The sequence below is a fragment of the Thermobia domestica genome, chromosome 16 (assembly GCF_964235325.1).
Source record: "Thermobia domestica chromosome 16, izTheDome1.hap1.1, whole genome shotgun sequence".
NCBI classification, from domain to species: domain Eukaryota; kingdom Metazoa; phylum Arthropoda; class Insecta; order Zygentoma; family Lepismatidae; genus Thermobia; species Thermobia domestica.
The window spans coordinates 33986881-34007898 of record NC_137469.1 but is presented as its reverse complement, the minus strand read 5'-3'; the positions used below and the strand labels follow the sequence as shown (position 1 = coordinate 34007898).

Sequence of the window (21018 nt, the reverse complement as noted above, 5' to 3'; positions counted from 1 at the left end):
ACCGCACCGTCAGTCTTGTCTTCCAGAGTGGCCTTACTGCCACACCTTTCTGTCTCTTCACACACTCCCGCCATTTCTATTATCTATCAAGAGGATCTAGCAGAAGCTTTACCAAAAGGACTTCACACGAGCGCAAGTGCAGATCAAATCTCCTTCTAGCACATTCAGGATCTACCAGCTACAAGTCACCAGATCTTACTACAAGGTTTTCAATACATTTGGTCTTCCGGACACATACCGCAGAATTGGAAACATTATTTAGTAGTGCCGATATTGAAACCGATCGGACATGCCACCAGTTATAGGCGCATTACTTTCCACCCGTGTCTAAGCAAAGTGCTCGAAAAAAATCATCTTAAGGTAAATGGAATGGTACACCGAATACCACAACAATTTCCAGCTAAAGTCATGGGAGCCCGGAAAGGCAAGGCCACACACGGCGTCCTCGCCACGTTGCTATTAGAACTCTGGCAAGCATATCAACATCGTCAATATGTAGAGGCACTCAAACTGGACTTCGATAGAGCATACGACCGCATGGAATTGGTCAGATTGGTGTATCATGTCCCTAAGGCCAACATGCCGTCACAATTCATCAGGTACGTTCATAACTGGCTAGTTGACAGACGTATTAGTATCAAATACCAAGGCAAAATCAGAGAAGTACGTAGTACTTTTCAGGGCCTACTTCAAGGATCCTGTCTTAGTCCATCGCTATTTAACCTTTACATGTTAGAATTTCACCTTGCACTGAGACAACATGTTCGAATTCTCAGCTACTTTGATTACCATTTATTATAGTACGCACCTCCTCTTTAACTGACGCTAAAAGTCGACTCCAAGCCGCTCTAAACTTTATAAAACAATGGAAGTTAAACAATGCAGTGTGCGTTAACTGAAAAAAAAAACGACATATACCATTTTTACAAGGAAACGACAGGTGGAAAATATAAGCCTGCAGGTAGACAATCACACACTGAAACAGCAGCCTCAGCTTACATATTTGGGAATTATTTTTGACCACCGCTTAACCTGGAAGCCACAATTAGCATCTCTGCAACTGAAGATACGAACTTACATAAATATCGCAAGAAGCGTCAGCAAGAAAAAATGGTGGACAGACGTAGAAAAAATTAAATCTTTGAGTTTTACGTCCCACGGTTATGCCGGTCAGGCTAAAGGAGACGGTGATTATGAGAAATGCATGAAATGATGGAATGAAGAAAGTGGGAGGAAACGGGAGAACCCCGAGGAAACCCACCCACACGGTGTTTGTCCACCACAAAGTTCACTTGGCGGAGGCAGGGATCGAACCCGGAACCCCAAGCACCAGAGGTGAACGCTCTACCACTGAGCCACCGCGGCCCCTACTGGACAGACGTAGAATCACTGCTACGCATATCACAACAATGTGTAGAAGCCATACTCAACTATGGAGGGTATCTTCTCGCTTTCACACCTGTTATACTTTGCAACATACCTCTTCGTCTCCAAGCCCTCACACATCGTGCATTTTTTTCGTTCCCTTTCGCAGTACAAACAGAGTACTCTGCGTCGCGTTACATCATGAAAAGACTAGGTACTACTTCATCTACTGTAATTCCTAAACTGGAACTTATTTACACGCAAAACAGGAATGGTTTCACTGCCATACCGCCAGAGACTTTCCTGGCTGTACCATGCGTATGTGAACCTAAGACGTTGGATACATGCCATATACCGGAATCCTAGACTACCTTGTTACAACATACAGTACCGTAACACATATCAATCAGTGGAACTGGAATTACCGATCAACACTAACAAACGAACGAATCTATTAAGTCCCAAGATGGGAATATTACATTGCATCATTCTCACCGCATCCTAATATATACAGATGCTCCTAAACGGACCCATGCAGGAGTGGAATACACAGGAGCGGGTATATATATACACCCCATACATCGCAATTTGTAATACAACGACTACCGACTCAGATGTCTATTTTCCATGCTGAATTATGGGCTATACGCAAAGGTTTGAGACACGCCATAGAACATAAATACCAATGTATCGGCATCTGTAGCGATAGTCTCAGTGCCTTACAAAGCCTCCAAACTGCGGCCCTCTCGAACCGTATGACATGGATTCATAGCAATATTAAACAACTTACATCTCTTAAAGACAGAGGAAGTGTCAATTTTTTCACACGTTCGGACATTTCGGCATACCTGGCAACACTGTAGTTGACAACCTCGCAAAGGAAGCAACTCATCTGGACCATCACCAACATTCCGCTCCTATCGGAGAGCTTACATGCACAACTTCAACAGCAAAGACAGCAAAAATGGAGACGTTATCAAGAACGAAACAGACACTGTGAAGGTAAACACTTCTGGGCTATATTCCCACGGCCTACGACAAAAAAGTGGATTTCGCCTCAAGATTGGAGAAAAGACATGTGTGTTTACTTTTTAGGTTGTATCCAGGTCTAGCTCAAACACCGTATAGATTATATCAACAAGGATACCGCAATACACCTCTCTTTTACTGTGGAGAACAAGAAGGATGATTATCTCATCTTACAGTGTTAAGTTAACTCCAGTCTATCGTTCCACTCTATACACTGTGATCCATCATTTCCACTATACATTCCCAGTGACTGTCTCTTTTATCTTAGCGAACAATATATCTAGTTTATCACCTCCTCCAGTACGGTACATAATAATCAATAACATGACGCTGTAACTAGACTTTACTACAGCCCCGTGCACATCAAAAAGCAAGGCACGTCTCCTTGAAAGGACTGACTACAGCACATCTATACCATCATACACATGACTAAGCGAAGTGCCCAAAAAGCTCGGCGCCAGGGCAAGAAAGCTAGCAAGAAGAAGGAGAAATTGCTGAACTCATACAGCGTGACATCTGTTACAAACAACAGGACATTTTCGCATGGAAAGGTATCACTCCACAGAAGATGCATTGATTTGTCAAATAATTTGCTGATGGTGGAATAATTAATACTTTTCAGAATGTCACAATCTAGAAGAAACATTTTATGAGGTCCCAGGTTGCATCACACCAATAACATTTACAACATCGCATCCATGCGAATCCACGGACACCCTATATTTTCTTTCTTTTCACTTCGTGCTAAAATTCAGCATTGTTTTTCGTAAATCCTTTTCACGTAGTTCTTCCTTAATGTTGAAGAGTCAAGGAGGAATTTAAAAGTGTAACTTTCTGATAATGCACACATTTTACAGTGTTCTTTTTACTCAAAGAAATGCCAACCAGATCAATGTTTTTCGTTCACGTGTAGCGGAAGTCCACGTTTGTGTTTCCCTGCACATACTGTTCTACAGTAAATTTTATTTCAGTTGCAACTGCCGTATCGGGAGCAAATCTAGGACGGAGTCCTGGAAGCGAGCGGTGAAAGATTTTAAGTTTCCTCTCACACCGTCCTTTTGCACCAATGATGTATGTGTCGCTGGTGGGTTGAGCTGATTTTGAGCTTAACGTCCCTTTCAGCAGCAAGGCTATGTGAGACAGAACGTACTGATTAACGTGGAATCCAAACCACATGAGCTTCCGCCGGGAATCTGCCGCTGGTGGGCACGAATGACCCTTCGTCCTCCTTGGATCCGCCTGTGGCTGTATCACACACTTCACAGAAGAGAATAGAAACATTCGTAGTAAAACCTTTTTCCTCATCTAATTAGAAACAACACTATGTAGGTCAGGTGCGAAGATATAGGCTAGGCCTACTTTAACTTTAGGTAGTTTACGATAACAAAGTTGCACACTATACAAAATTGCCTGCCTCAAGCGTTATCTATCTCATAAATGATCTAAAATTACGGTATCTGCACAGTTGAAGCAGTCTTCGTAGGCTTCCTTAAGAAAATTTCCTTTGACAGGCAGTACTTTTTCCCTTTATCGAATTTTCCCTAATTTGTTGAATGTCCAATCGCTATGACAGAAATTATGTGATAAAATTAATTTAGTTATGTTAAAGGAAGTGCCAGCCACATTTGTTTTACTTATTTGTTTTCGCTTCTGTTTTTGCTATTGTATTGGTTTATTTCTGAAGATCAAAGAAAAATTTAGGCAGTTATATTGGTCAACCAGTCAATGCGAGAAATTCCCTGGATTATCACGTTTTATTGAAAATTCCCTTTTTCCCATTTTGATAAATTTACGTACGAAATTTCCGTAGATTAGGGAAATTTCCCTCAAACTATGAACACTGAGTTAAAGGCGAGCAGGGAGGTGATAATCATACAACAATTGGAAATCTCAACAATACAAAAGTCAAAGAAGCAAAAGCTTGATGTATTCTTTTTTCAGGTGAACTTAAAAAGTGTATCATATTCAACTTAATATCTTTTCGGGACCTTTTAGATTTGTTGCGAAAAATAATGAAAAATACTAAAGAAAGCACGTAAATATGCCAGAAATTTAAAAAAATGCATTTATGTACAGAAATTGATAAAAGAAATGCAACAAATGTCGTTTACATCACTCAATTTTTAATGAAACAAAATTATATCATAATGAGCAACATTTCTATTTATTGAAGAAAAGATGATGCAAAAATCATCAAAATCCTAACATCATTGTAAGCTTTTTCCGATAATGTATTGTAGTAGCAGGTTTTCTCTTTATTAATATGTAGGCCTACGAGTTTCAATGCTAAATTCAAGCGTTTCTACACCAGCGTGCCTATTCAATTGCAATGTTAATTCTGATCTGATATTCAGAAAAAAAATAGAAAAAAAAGACATTTATTCTATGCAAAGCCTATCTTCGGAGGATGTTGCTAGGGGGGAAAACTCTAGATTGTAAGAAAATATTTTTTACTTATATATATTTATATGTGTAAGTGTATGTTTGTGTTTATTGTTGTTTTTAGATGTTTGTTTTTTTGGGACCAAGGTGCGTTTGAGTATATTACCAGTTTAATTAGTTATAAGTTTATGTGGCCATTACAGAAGAATAGCTCGCAACCAGGGATGCACTTACTTGCTCCATAGTTATGGGAGAAAGAATTGGAACTTAGATGACCTGCCCTACAAGAGTATTATTTAAATGAAGTTTTGCGCAACGGAAAAAAATATAAAGAAAGAAACTTGAAAATTTTGGAAAAGTAAATAAAAAAAATTAGGATTTGTGACATTTACTGATGGGTTTTTTGTAACGTTTTTTTATATTTTTTTGATGATTTGTTTATTAGATTGATAGAAAATGCACTATTGATTTTGACCAAAATTATGTTTTACTATAAAAATTTTTTTTTTACTTTACTGTATCCTTGCTATATGAAATAAAACATAATTGTTAATTAGAAGCTTTTACTTGTTTTACTGAAGCTTTTTGTTATACAAACTGTTTATATTTAGTTTAGGGGCATAATGACACATTGTATATATTTTAAAGAATTATTTTATTGTGCATGTCACAATTTGTGACCAGACATTTTAAAATATTACACGCACACAAACTTTCATAACATTTAATTTATTATATATTTCCAATATTCAATAAATTTTTATTAATATTCACTTATTTTTAACTATATTAAGGAATGTGCCTTTTATTTTGGCATTTATATTTTTTATTTTTAAAAAAATTATAAATTATATGTTTTGGCTGTTTACAGTTGCTACTATTACCAGGCACCCTTTTTACATATTTATTTATTTATTTGTTTATACATATTATTGCAAACGTACACATGAAATTACTAAATCCTTAACCTACACTAACCTAAAATACATTTACACTACACACTTACACCAACAAATTTGTTTATATACCGTAAAAACGTTTTGGTTGGCAGTCCAGGCCAAATTTTTTTTAATGGGAATTGAATTTGTTACTTAAAAAAATGAATATTTGCACGGTGTAAAAACCAATTGCCCCTATTGAAAAACTTGTGACAAAACGACCTACCGTGCTTCTTTTATTAAAGTATAGCTTCGGTTTATTTTTTAATACTTTACGGATACGTTATAGGTTAAAAAAACTTTAAAATATATATTGTATATATGTTTTATACCGGTGAACGTTATTTTTATTTTATTTGTTTAGCTTGGTTATAATAGACAGTCAAACGATGCATTGCCAAATAACAAAAATTACAATAATAAAGAATACTTATATATAACCTTACACAAGATTTACTTTCTTTGAATTACAGGAATTTAGATGGTTACTTTAAACGAAAATTTTACACTTGCATGTATATATTTTGTTAGTGGTTTGTTTTATTTTTCCCCCTTTCTAGATAAGCTTAAGCCATTATATATTGTTTTAGTAATTGTATAGATCTTACGGGAAAGGAATTTACGAAGACATGGTTATATTATTATAATTTACTGAATACCATATTTTAACTGTATAACTTGGTGAATTTTGAAGTTTAAAAAAAAGTATTTTTGAATTTAGGCTATCAAGTTATTTTGATTGAAACCACTTTAGAAATAAAGTAAACATTACTTACAGTTTGGATGATTTTATATGCAAGAATCCAATGGTTGTCCTTACGAGTACCAGTTTATATTGACGAAAAATGGAGCTTTTTTGAATATTTTAGTTTTTAGAAGTAAATATTACACACACACACCTTTTATAATGTTAACTTAACATGGAACCGGTTAAGATTTATTAATCATTACGGTTTTTAAAAAAAAATAGAGTTTTATTTATGTTGTAATTAGCTTTTGTTTATAGTTTTTACAGACGACAATTTACAACATTGGGTTGCTTTGTTTTATTAATTTTTTTTGTTATTTGCTCCGTTCCGTCCAAACAAATAACACAAAAAATATTGCAAGTCTTGCAATTGAACTTTTTTAGATTTTTTAGTAGAAAAATCCGTTCTGGAGCGGCTTCCTTTACCACTTTATATAGATAAATATTTTACGGGTAGTAACTGGGGACTGCTCTCTTGAGGCTGACGCCATTACAGTACCACAACAATGTGACGTAACAGTACGAAGATTGAAGATGAGCTAATTATTAGAGAGTTTAAACGAAAGTGACCAATTATAGATAATTTTGTAAATTTGTGTTATTGACGTTATACAAGACAAGATTGAAGATGATGCACTAAAACCGAGTGAATTTTGACGATTTTTTTATTAAGATGGCTGAAAATTTAAAGAATTTTATGAAGAATAATTTTAGAATAAAATTTTAAAGAAATTTTTGGGAGAGTTTTTAGAATGTTTGGAGATAGGAAAAGTGTTTTACAGATGAAAAATAAAAGAAATAAGCAGAATTTTTAAGAAATATAGGAAATTAAGATAGAAATGAACAAAACATAGACATTAAATATGAAATAAAATTTTAAACCTATTTTAATGCACTTTCTAACTTAATCCTACCTTCTAATATTACAAGAAAATTTAATGACAACCTTACATCCTTACATATCCTATATTATATATTATTTTACACTATTATACAGGGCGTTTGAAAATTTTCAACATCATAACTCCATGTTGGGAGGTATCATCTTTTGGGGTCCTTGGAAGAAAAAAATATATTTTTTTCTCTTACATTATGAATACACTAACATTATTTATTTACACTGAAAATAAAATAAACAACATTTATATTAATTTAAATTTTTTAACCTAATTAAAATTTTAAAATGTTTTATTTACGCCTTTGAGCTTTCATGGATTTTTTGCCTTGCTAAGAAGTTGTTGTTGTTTTAGATTTGAATATTGAAAAAGTTTTAGGTTGTTGTAGCTTTTCACTTTAATATTTTTTTATAATGTTTGAAGTTGAGTTGAATTTTTGAAAAGTTTGGTTATTAAATATGGTTTTAGATATGTGAGCATGCATTTTGAGAATATTTTTTGGTATTGATGATAAGTAATGGGTTTTTAATATGATTAGAGAACTTTTTTATTTTAATTTTTTTAGGAGTTATAAACTAGCTTGTTTAAATTCCCCTGTAAACATGGGTAAGTTCCAAATTTTTAACAATCAAATACTAATATATTTATTGCAATTTGCTGTGTCCACACGTCCATTGGTGTTCTGAGGAGTGCCACACTCTAATACGGGGCCCCTTTCCGTTGGTAAATTTTGTTTAAAAGTTACAATATTATTTAAATTTTGACTTAATAAAAAATTTTCGGAGATGGTAGTCCCCGTACGATTGTGCCCCTCCTCCAGAACTCCAACGCTCGTACACACCCCACTCGGAATAACCTGAGCTGACATTAGTGGAACATGCGTGAGTTGGCAACACTGATGTGGCAGACAGGTTACACTTGTTAAAGGAACGCGATTAATTACCCCTTCATTTTTCTTTTCATCAATTCTTTCATTTGTCCGTTTTACCACCTCATTTGGCATATGCATGTGACTGGAAGGTTGGGTGACATTTTCACAAATTGCATCCCTGGCCGTTGACAGGCACCCTGACACCGTCACTGTAGTGATGGTTCCAGTTTCCCCAACCGAAGATATGGAACCTCCACTAAAGCATCAGAATCCGAGCCGTCTGAATCAACGGATCCAGTATACAAACGTTTTCTATTTCCCTTAGGTATTCTATTTATGATGCGGTTCGTGAGTGTCTGTACTTTGATTTTAAGTTGCCGATAGTTGTTTTTTTGTTGTGATTTGAGACGTGAAATTTCCTTAGCTAGAGAGTCACATCTACGATTTACGGTGCTTTCCGACAGACGCAACTCCTTTTCCACACCCGTTACGCGCTCATCCATTGTTTCGCGGTAATTTGTGAAAGTGTACTGAAGGTCCTGGACGTCTTGACGTACCTCCTCCACGTCTTTACTTACACGTTCAAACTTCTCTGTGATAATGGTATTTGTCTTTAGCTTGAACTGTTTAAACCGATTATTGAGATCCTGAATACTATTAGTTATTTTAGAAAACCTGTTATTTATTTGCCCTAACGCAAAGTTTACATTTTTAAATTTAGTATTTACATTAGCATTAACCTGCTTTAACTGATGACTAACATGAGCATTCATATTAGTATTTACCTGTTTTAATTGTGTATTGACATTGGCAAACTTTTGATTAAAATTTTGATTTAATTTTTGTGAAAATTGCTGTAAAAGTTTAGCTAGGTTAGACGTGGACTGTGACTCTACCAATTTTTGCACTACAGTATCATTTCCTGCCTCGATCACCTGCGGAAGAACTACAAGTGAACCCCTCTCCGTGTTATTTTCTTTATTGGACACCGGCAAGTCTACCTGTGCCGCGCGTTTTACTGTGCAGTATTTACAATACTACAGTTTTGTACTTTGTTGCAGTTCGGTGACTTTCATTTCCGATAATCCCTGGCATTGGGAATGCATTCACAATTGACAATTGTCACAAAACACGCTTACTCCTTTTATTAGTTCATTACAACAACTATACTTGTCCACAGACTGATTGGTCTCACTCAACTTTTTACACGACATATTTTCTTTTCCCTTTTTACAACTTTCATAAAATTCTCCGGATCTACCAATTACTCAGACAATATGCAACTATTCCTGCTCATCTAGAAAGATTTACCACCTTTTTAACTCACTTTTTTTGTGACCATCCTTCCTTGAGAATGATACAATTGAAACATTACAAGTTTTATTACCGAATATTATCCTGGCTGGGTCGCCAAATTTGTAAGAAAATATTTTTTACTTATATATATTTATATGCGTAAGTGTATGTTTGTGTTTATTGTTGTTTTTAGATGTTTGTGTTTTGGGACTAAGGTGCGTTTGAGTATATTACCAGTTTAATTAGTTATAAGTTTATGTGGCCATTACAGAATAGCTCGCAACCAGGGATACACTTACTTGCTCCATAGTTATGGGAAAAAGAATTGGAACTTAGATGACCTGCCCTACAAGTATATTATTTAAATGAAGTTTTGCGCAACGGAAAAAAATATAAAGAAAGAAACTTGAAAATTTTGGAAAAGTAAATAAAAAAAATTTTAGGATTTGAGACATTTACTGATGGGTTTTTTGTAACGTTTTTTTATATTATTTTTTGATTTGTTTATTAGATTAATAGGAAAATGCACTATTGATTTTGACCAAAATTATGTTTTACTATAAAAAATTTTTACTTTACTGTATCCTTGCTATATGAAATAAAACATAATTGTTAATTAGAAGCTTTTACTTGTTTTACTGAAGCTTTTTGTTATACAAACTGTTTATATTTAGTTTAGGGGCATAATGACACATTGTATATATTTTAAAGAATTATTTTATTGTGCATGTCACAATTTGTGACCAAACATTTTAAAATATTACACGCACACAAACTTTCATAACATTTAATTTATTATATTTCCAATATTCAATAATTTTTATTAATATTCACTTATTTTTAACTATATTAAGGAATGTGCCTTTTATTTTGGCATTTATATGTTTTATTTAAAAAAATATAAATTACATGTTTTGGCTCTTTACAGTTGCTACTATTACCAGGCACCCTTTTTACATATTTATTTATTTATTGTTTATACATATTATTACAAACATACACATGAAATTACTAAATCCTTAACCTACACTAACCTAAAATACATTTACACTACACACTTACACCAACAAATTTGTTTATATACCGTAAAAACGTTTTGGTTGGCAGTCCAAGCCAAATTTTTTTAATGAAAATTGAATTTATTACAAAAAAAATATTTTCACGGTGTAAAAAGCAATTGCCCCTATTAAAAAACTTGTAACAAAACAACCTACCGTGCTTCTTTTATTAAAGTATAGCTTCGGTTTATTTTTTAATACTTTACGGATACGTTATAGGTTAAAAAAACTTTAAAATATATATTGTATATATGTTTTATACCGGAGAACGTTATTTTTATTTTATTTGTTTAGCTTGGTTATAATAAACAACCAAACGATGCATAGCCAAATAAAAAAATTAAAATAATAAAAAATACTGCATATAACCTTACACAAAATTTAAGCTTTCTTTAAATTACAAAAATTTAAATGATTACTTTAAACAAAAGTTTTACACTTGCATGTATATATTTTATTAGTGGTTTGTTTTATTTTTCCCCCTTTCTAAATAAGCTTAAGCCATTATATATTGTTTTAATAATTGTATAAATCTTACAAAAAAGAATTTACAAAAAGATGGTTATATTATTATAATTTACTAAATACCGTATTTTAACTGTATAACTTGGTAAATTTTAAAGTTAAAAAAAAGTATTTTTGAATTTAGGCTATCAAGACTTTATTTTTAATTAAAACCACTTTAAAAATAAAGTAAACATTACTTACAGTTTGGATAATTTTATATGCAAAAATCCAATGGTTGTCCTTACAAGTACCAGTTTATATTGACAAAAAATAAAACTTTTTTAAATATTTTAGTTTTTAGAAAAACTAAATATTACACACACACACCTTTTATAATGTTAACATGAAACCGGTTAAAATTTATTAATCATTACAGTTTTTTTAAAAAATTTAGAGTTTTATTTATGTTGTAATTAGCTTTTGTTTATAGTTTTTACAAACAACAATTTACAACATTAGGTTGCTTTGTTTTATTATTTTTTTATTTGCTCCGTTCCGTCCAAACAAATAACACAAAAAATATTGCAAATTTTGCAATTAAACTTTTTAAAATTTTTTAGTAAAAAATCCGTTCTGAAACGGCTTCCTTTACCACTTTATATAAATAAATATTTTACAAATTATAACTAAAAACTGCTCTCTTAAGGCTGACACCATTACAATACCACAACAATATAACATAACAATACAAAAATTAAAAATAAGCTAATTATTAAAAATTTTTAAAAAGTAACCAATTATAGATAATTTTGTAAATTTATGTTGTTGACGTTATACAAAACAAAATTAAAAATAATGCACTAAAACCGAGTGAATTTTAACATTTTTTATTAAGATGGCTAAAAATTTAAAGAATTTTATAAAAAATAATTTTAAAATAAAATTTTAAAGAAATTTTTGGGAAAGTTTTTAAAATGTTTGGAAATAAAAAAAAGTGTTTTACAAATGAAAAATAAAAAAATAAGCAAAATTTTTAAAAAATATAGGAAATTAAGATAAAAATAAACAAAACATAAACATTAAATATAAAATAAAATTTTAAACCTATTTTAATGCACTTTCTAACTTAATCCTACCTTCTAATATTACAAAAAAATTAAATAACAACCTTACATCCTTACATATCCTATATTATATATTATTTTACACTATTATACAGGGCGTTTAAAAATTTTGAACATGATAACTCCATGTTGGGAGGTATCAAGATTTACACCAGTTTCAAATTAAACAAGAAATGATAGATCCTTTCAGAACTTATAGCCCTATCACACAGGATTATTCCGAAGACAGTGTCCGTTATAAAATAATAAAATATACGAGGTCAACTTAACTCGAAGTGGCAAAATAGTTGTGGAATAGAATGTAGTGAATCACTCACTTCAAGAAGCTTACAGTCCTTCGATGTAGTCTCCGCCAGCCTTTTGAACCCTTCGACAGATGTATGGTAGCCGTTGAATATCTATCAAAGCCCCACTTTGTGAGAGGGTGTTGACAGTGCACCCTAAGGCACGAACAATGCTGGAAATGTCTGAAACGTTAGTTCCTGAGAGGTTCTTTCATATTTGGGAAAAGACCAAAATCACAGGGGCTCATCCAGGAAACATAGCGGGTGCTCCAGTACCTTCCAATCACATCGTCGTACCGGTAACAGAGTCTGTACTGGATTGGCTGTATGGCATCTGGCATTGTCGTGTACGAAAGTTGATCCAGACTCCAGAAGGTGTGGACGTTTGCGCCGCAATGCTAGTTGCAAATGGTGACTGAGGTATGAAGCATAGTATGCAGCATTGACGGTAACGCAAGGTGGAACTTCATGTGACAGGATAATGCCTTCGTGGTTGTATGACATTATCATCATCTTCTTCACGTTTGCTGGCTCTTGCCTAAGCTTTTTCGGTCGGCACCATTCCATCCATTCCTGCTGGGTGCGCATGCGTTTCACTCCTCCATCCCATGGCTCTGGGTCTATGCGTATTAAAACCACAAATCCATTTATCATAAACAGGCCATAGCAAGGTTGGCATCTTAAAAGAACAGTCCACATCCGAGGCTTATCTTTCTGTTGTGCTTGATCACAGTTTTAAATGCCGGGTGATCGGCCCGCACAACCCCTAACTTCGAAGACCAGTGGCTGACTGCAGTTCTGAAAAACTGGGCGATAGGGACGCAACATCCCAACGCCTGGTTATCATTGGAATCATGGCCCCATTAAATAAATAAATATAAATGAAACAAAAGTAGAAAGTACTATATGCTTCGAAGCAGAGGGCACACTCTAATGGCTAAGATTAAGCAGAAGGTATACTGCGTGTACCGCCGGTTGGGATGGTATTCTTGGACATAAGGAATAACCAAGGCAAATAAGTTCACAGGGATTTTTTTCTGTTCCTGAGTTGACATTTTTGTGGGACATATACTAAACTACTGAAATGTGGTTCCTGTGCCGGTACATAATTTTCTTCATAAATATCGATAGTTCAAACTAAATACTGATACCAGTACCATCATTCTAATATCAATGTTTGTTGACTGCATGCAGTTTTGTATAGAAAGTAAAATGTATAAATACTGAAGGGAAAACATTGCACAGAAACGTTATGTTCGTATGTTGAACATACTTTTCTGTATGTTGTGTAAAAAAAACCCACCTATCGGGTTACTGTTACTTTGCACCAAAGTTTATATTTCAATAACTATGGTCATACTGAATTTTTACTAATGAACTTGCACTAATGTTTTTCTTATATATCTAGCTATTATATGTTTAAAATACAGAATTCCAAAGTATTACGTTTGTAAGTTACATGCAAATTTCTTTAAAATTGCATAACTCTTGTGCAAAGTAACCTCGTTTTACAGTACGGTAAACATATTCAGATTTTCATAATACAACACTGAATTCTGAATCCAGTTTTAAGGGAACAGAGTGGATATTTACATATTTTTTTCGCAAAATTTATATGGATGTTGTTTGTTATTTATGAGCGCATAACGCGGGAATGGATGACCCGTTTGAAATGAATAGTATCCAACTGAAGACTTTTTCTTTTGTTATGCCATTTTGGTCAAAGGGCGTTCCCAAAGAGAAGCAAGAAGGTTGAAAAACATAAATACAAGAATATCTTATGGATTTTTACCATTATACAGGGTGTTTCAAAAAGAATAATTTGGTTTTAAAAGTCCATAAGTATTGATAAAAACACTACAAAAATGGGATAAATTTTAAAATACTTACAAAATCTTCAAGTTTTAGCTATGCTACTACAAATGCTCTATGTGTCCACTAGCAGCAACACAAGCAACATTTACATTATAGCTAAATTCGTCATAAATTTTACACAATGTATCTGCGTTTACAGCTGCTATGGCGGCTGTTATTCTGTTCTTCACTTCTTCTATGTCACGAGGTAAAGGGTTTTTGGGTATAGACGAATCAATGCCAAAACGCCGACGAATAGCACACTGGACCGAAGTCACTGACAGTCTTTGCAAATTGCAACACACAAAACGCCTTCTGTTGAGCGGACGTCATCTTACTTCTAACTAACTTAGAAGATGCATTGACTGACATCGAACGGCGATTTTCTCAAACTCTAGGTCAAGCCCATTCACACAACATTCATTTCCTTGCCGGAACGACCCATGTTCCGTAATTATTACCGTCCAAAATCAGGCTATTCTTTTTGAAACATGGTGTACTTTCATTGAAATGCATATTCTAAGGGGGGAAGGTATTCAAATTATTTCTACAAATCTATTCTCCCGTGTGAAGAAGGGCACTGTAGCTAATATTTATGAAAAAATTTCACTATAAAACATCACATAGTTTAATATCGGAATTAGGCTTCATAACATTCACATACATTCATGTAGCTGTAATTTGTAGCTATTAAATAACTTAGCTTATAGCTATTAAGTGGATATTAATACGTATGTATGTTTGTGTGTGTTTAATAGTTTCAGAGGAGAGATCATGGGGCATTGTGAGAAATGCCCGAAGAAAGAAGAAGAAAGTGCAATGAATAATAAGTTAATCAACATTCATATAGACGGAGATAATATTATCCTTTGTGAAAATATTTAGTATTTATAACATGCATGAAACGTTTAATTATTTTAGAGATGGGGATAGACCTATAGATTTCATATTATGTTGGGATAAAAGTGATGAACAAATAATGAGAAAGGAAGCAAAGAGAAACAGAGCAGTATATGAGAACAACTTAAGAAAAGGAGGACTAGAACTGGAATACGAGAATGAAGATTCAATTTGGTTTGCAAAGGTCCATGCACCACAAGAAGTGTTAGAAGCTTATTGTGAGATCCTTAGAATTCGAATGCCAGTAAGGAATATCTTTGCTAGACGGGCCGCCGTACAGGAGATTAAAACGAAAAAGAGTGGCTTCCGATCAAATGTGACAGCACCTTTTAGTAGAAATAAACCGTATCTATTTGATAGGTTTTCTGAGGACTTCTTTAATCCAAAAATTCGAGCAGAAGTTGTGTACTATATATTAAGTCGAACTCGCTTTTCAAATGATGCTTCGGACTTGTTTGCTCTAGGCATTAATAGATTACTTTATGAGAGATCATATACAGCAGCATATCCATTACACGACGGAGACCTTAAAGATGTACCTAAACACAGTATGAGGTATATGCTTTCTAAAAAGTGGGGCACATTTAAATGTATATTGAAACCACAACCATTGGATGAAATAGAGAAGTATTTTGGTCAAAGAGTAGCTTACTACTTCGCTTGGAGACAATTTTATATCTTTATGTTAATTCCTATGGCATTAATAGGAATATTATGCACAGTTATCATTTTTATGACAACATTTAACGATACATTCAAACGTGACATTTGTAATTCGTCAAATAATATTGTTATGTGTCCTGGATGTAAACAATGCGGCTATTATCTTTTGAGTGATCATTGCACGTTTGCCCATTTTACTTTACTACTTGATAACTATGTCATCATTGCACATGCATTAGTAGCGTCACTTTGGTGTGCTATTTGTCAAACAATGTGGAAGCGACGAAGTGATCGCTATATGTACAACTGGCGCTTGATGGGCATTTGGGTTCGTAAGGACGAGCTTCGGCCCGAGTATTTAAAGCGGGCGTCCAAGCATATAAAAAAGATGGAAACTGGCGAAAAAAGTTCTTTTTCAACAATGGAATTCCCTTTCTATATTGCAAGTGGGCTTATTGTATGCGTAGTTTGTTGTCTGATAGCCATTGCGATTTTAGGATTGAGAAAATTCAGACAAAATATTATTTGGTCGAGACAGACATATGTGTATGATACATTACTCAGATCATTCAAGTCTGCTATTTTAAGCGCCATCATCGTATATGTGTTAGAAATAATTTATCCATTCTTTGTATCGAAATTAACTAAATTTGAAGAACTTCAAACGCAAAATAGCTTCCGACGGAGCTTTGTTTTTAAGTTGTTTGTCCTCGAATTGTTTACTTGTTACTTTGAACCATTTTACTTTGTATTTTATAGAGGAAAGTTCACCGGTTACCCTGGGCAATATCAGACTTTTTTTAATCTTCCTGATGAAAGATGTGAACTGTGGACATGCATATTAGATATCTCAATCTTAATAATTACTGTATTAGTATTCAGAAAAATATTATCATTAATTGTATTTCAAATTCAAATAGTCGTGCAGAAACTAAAACTACTTAAACATACTATTCAAGACCGAAAAAGTGATACACGATGGGGCAAGGATTATAATCTTTTGCGATGGCCTAACTCAATTATTACCCCCAACTACATGCCGATTATTTTAGAATATGGTTATGTCATTTTATTTGCAGCGGCATTTCCTTTGATTCCTGTGTTTGCATTATTTTGTAATCTTATCGAGTTAAGGCTTGATGCTCAAACATATCTTAAACATTATCGTCGTCCCGTTGGTGAACGAGATAAAGGTATCGGCGAATGGTATGTCTTCATTAACTTTATTGCAAAAATGGCAATTTTTACAAATGGCTTTATTGTGGCATTCAGCACAAACCTTGTTCCAGCTTTAATTTATAAATGGGAGACTGGTCGAAAAGATCTTGAAGGATTCCTTGATTTCTCGTTGTCCTATTTCAGTACAAACAATTTTACCGAGTCAGTACCAGGATCTCGGATACCCGAATACTGTAGATATTTTGATTATAAGAATCCTCCTTGGTCTTCTAAGAAATATCAACGATCATATCATTATTGGTATATTTTAATTGGTCGTTTAGTTCTTGTAATTTTGTATGAAAATTTAGTTTTATTTGCGACAAATACCATTATGTGGTTCACTCCTGATTTATCTGCAGAGGCGGAAGTTCAAAGTGCACGAGAGGAGTTTCTAACTAATGAAATTGTCCTTAATCATGAACGAATACAAGAGGAACTTGCAAAGGAGATGAGAGGATGACTAAGTCGATTCAATATTTAAACCAACTTGTTTAAAGATAGTATGAATGCAAGAACTTCGTCAGGAGATAATTGAATGGGGCGTACTAGCATTATCGATGATCATTCTTTTATTCAAATACTGCTACAGAATAGACAAGTTGAAAAAAACGTATGGATATGATCTAGAAAATTTGATGTAATTGAAGACGATACTAAAATATGTTTCTTTGAGTCAATTCTGTTTGTTAACTATACAACTCTTTTAATAACTGGAAATCAATTATTTGTGTGGATTTCATTTTGTTGCATAATAAGATTGTAATAAATTTTACTCAGTAATTTTGTATTTTAAACTGTATTAGTCATATTCATAGTTATTCTTAGATTCGTCTATTAAAAACTTGATTAATGGGTTATTAAAATTTTCGTATTTAGAAACACGTTAGCTCCGACTTAAGTCCAAAGAGATCAGCCACGACTTTTTTGGAGAGTTATCCAAATACATTTAGAGAAACAACATTGCATATTAAACAAACACAACGCTAAAAGTTAATATTTCAGTAAACCACAAACAAAACACTTGTCTTAAATGATAAAATACAGGGTGCGGCAGAACCGACTAAGCAGTTTCTATCAATCACCGCGAGAGCTGTGGCGGGGGTAGGCAGTTGCACGTGGTCTGGCTTTGTTCAGTCGTTGACCCCATTTCAGTAGCTAATATGCTCTGGACCGGTGCACATCGTGGTTTTGCCGTTCGCGCTTATTATGAAAACAGATCTGTGATCGCTACACAACGATCTTTGAGGGGTGATGTCGAGTGACCTTCGCGGTCGCTTGATTTTGCATTTGTGACTACTTTCTTTGGGGATATCTGAAGGAATAGGTTTTCAAAAGCCGCCCTCACACCCTACCATAGTTAAAACAGCGGATTATTGACGAAGTGAATGCCATAATTCGCGATATGTGTGCAAGAGCTGCTCGAAACTTTAGGGATCGTCTACAACAATGTATTGATGCTAACGGCCACCATCTTGAGGACATTATTTTCAAAACTAAATGAATGTAAAATGGTATATTGTACTAATTTAGAAAATAAAACCATTTTTTCTCTATATATCCAGATTTACTTTTTATTGCTCCTTAAAACTGCTTAGTTGGTTCTGCCGCACCCTGTACAAGTTTGTACAGCATAGTGAGGGTCTGTCATTTAATACTGAAAATTTGATCTGAACTGGAATCTAAATTACTTCATAATCGAAATGAAGATATTTCCTTGTATTTCATTTCATACTAAGCTACCTCTTTCTAGTTTCGAAAAACTGTCATATAATAGAATAAGGCAATCTCCAGGGTTGCCAACTTTGCAAACCTGCCCACCCGTACACTCATAGTTTGAGTCCTTCAAATACAATTTCATTATATTAGAACCTCATTTCAGATAAACACATTCATGTATTTTTTAAAAAAAAATTTTAGGAATATTTGTTAGAAGGTTGATTTGAAACTGTAATTAACATTTATTTCTGAACAGAGTTAAACTTATACTTGTTTTCATTTCTTTAAGCACTTTTCAATACAGCAGAATTCTTTTCTTTTTACATAAGAGTAAAATTCTTTGCAGGTCATATGAATGGTAATTTTTACTATTAGTTCAGATTTCAGTAAATTTTCAGACATACGGTTTCTTGCATCAGTCCAAGCATTTCTCATCATACTAAACACTCTTTCACAAAACACATTGGTTGCAGGTATTGATAATACAAATCCAACTAAATTAAACAACTCTGTTGAGTTAGCTTGAAAAACTTTTAACCATTTACAACTAACAGAAGAAGACTGATCAATCTCGATTTGAACTTTAAAAAAAAAAAAAAAAAAAAAAAAGTAGTGAATTCTAAATACAGTTTGTCAATGTTTACGATAACAATAATGATCGAATTGTTGCTTTTAACCAATAAAAGAAAACCAGTTCAAAATTATTATTTAGTTTGAATACATTTTGAATAGCAACCCGTACACCCGTATCTGAGTTTTTAAAACCCGTACAATACAGGTGTAACATGTAGGCCTACAGTTAGCAGCCATCGCAATCTCAAATTATACCCTACTTTATTAGAAGCAGACATGCTACAAGACCTTCAATTTTGGAAAATTTGTTCCGACATTCATCTATCATTGATGTCGCTTTTGGCTCTAAAGCGGAAGGTAGGGCCGGATCTTGAATTCTGCGAACTACCTGTTCGCAGGAAGCGCCAAACTGGAATGTTTGCGTGGTTGACTGTAAAACACCCCTTTACAATTGAGATGGACTCGTACATTAGTTGGCGCCAATGCTACACTCACAAGTGGTGCTAGTTTGAGGAAAATTTCCCAAGCGCAGGAAGATTTAGGAAAGATTTTTAAAGAGGGAAACTGGGAGATTTTACAAATATGAGATAAAATATTGGGAAATTTAGCTTTTCAGTATATATTAGGTCTATATTAAGCACTATGGCAGTGCGTCTAAAGACAGCGATATTCTTTCCACAATTCTACCATATGTGCAAAATACAAATATAACAGACTCTTCATTCCTCTCCAATCAACCCTCCCGTGACCTTCCTGGAAGATATCATTACCAAATATGTCTTTGAAATGGAAATGGATCAATAAACAAAAGAAAGTCAACTGCACATATTGCTTATGGATTGGGTATCATTATCACAGTAGAAAGTAATGTCTTCAAGAGTGCTCCGCCTTGTCATAAACAGTGTCCCCTCATAATGCTTCGGTGAGAAACGTCAGCGTAGATGAAATGCACGTTATTGAAGCTCAAGCAATCAGGCTCTTGTTGTCCATTGGTCCAGGGAGGGGAGCGGAATCTAAGAAAATACACTCGGTGCAAATAGAATTTTTGATGATTTTTGAGAGAAATTTTAAGTTCTAATGTCATTGGCTTACAATCGCTGACCACTGTTTAAAGCTCACTTTGTTAATGTCTATTGGTCCGTTTGTTATTTGTCAAATTTTCGTTTCTGTCCTGAGTCTTTTTTAAAAATATAATGATGTGTGCAGTGGCGGATCTAGCCCGGAGCCGGGGAGCCGAGCTCCCCCTTCCGCAGTTTTTTAAGTGACAAAAATAATTGAACCTATTATTTATATATTTATGAAAGTTTATAGTAAACTCATGATATACCTTCAGAGTCAGGGTTATGGCTGCCCCCCCCCCAGTTTTTACCTTCTAGATCCGCCACTGGATGTGTGTTTTCACTTTTGAATGGTACTTTGTTGTTCATGTAATAATAATGGCCAACGATATAAAAAAAGCAAGTGGAGTATTTTATCGGAAAAGAAAACGACAAAATTTGAAAGAACCTGAGCAAGTTTCTTTCGACTTCTGAACGAAATTTCGAAAGTGATAATCATATAAATGTTGACATGAGGGAGTCGTCAATACCAGTTACAGTTAACGAAGCATCTGCAAGTCGAGTAACTTTTGGAAAATGTAAGTTTATTTTACTT

At 33.9% G+C, this 21018-nt stretch overlaps 1 protein-coding gene across 1 annotated transcript; it reads left to right on the top strand.

The window, feature by feature from the left end:
• The first annotated feature begins 15095 nt into the window (after positions 1-15095).
• On the top strand, positions 15096-17856 carry LOC145672984 (anoctamin-1-like). The gene has a single exon (XM_081742270.1). The coding sequence runs from the start codon at positions 15188-15190 to the stop codon at positions 17534-17536; it is 2349 nt and encodes a 782-aa protein (XP_081598396.1). The 5' UTR covers positions 15096-15187; the 3' UTR covers positions 17537-17856.
• Positions 17857-21018: the final 3162 nt, after the last annotated feature.

What these genes read in the sequence shown, in the direction of transcription:
- LOC145672984 (XM_081742270.1), top strand. Translation starts at nt 15,188, where the DNA reads ATGCATGAAACGTTTAATTATTTTAGAGATGGGGATAGACCTATAGAT.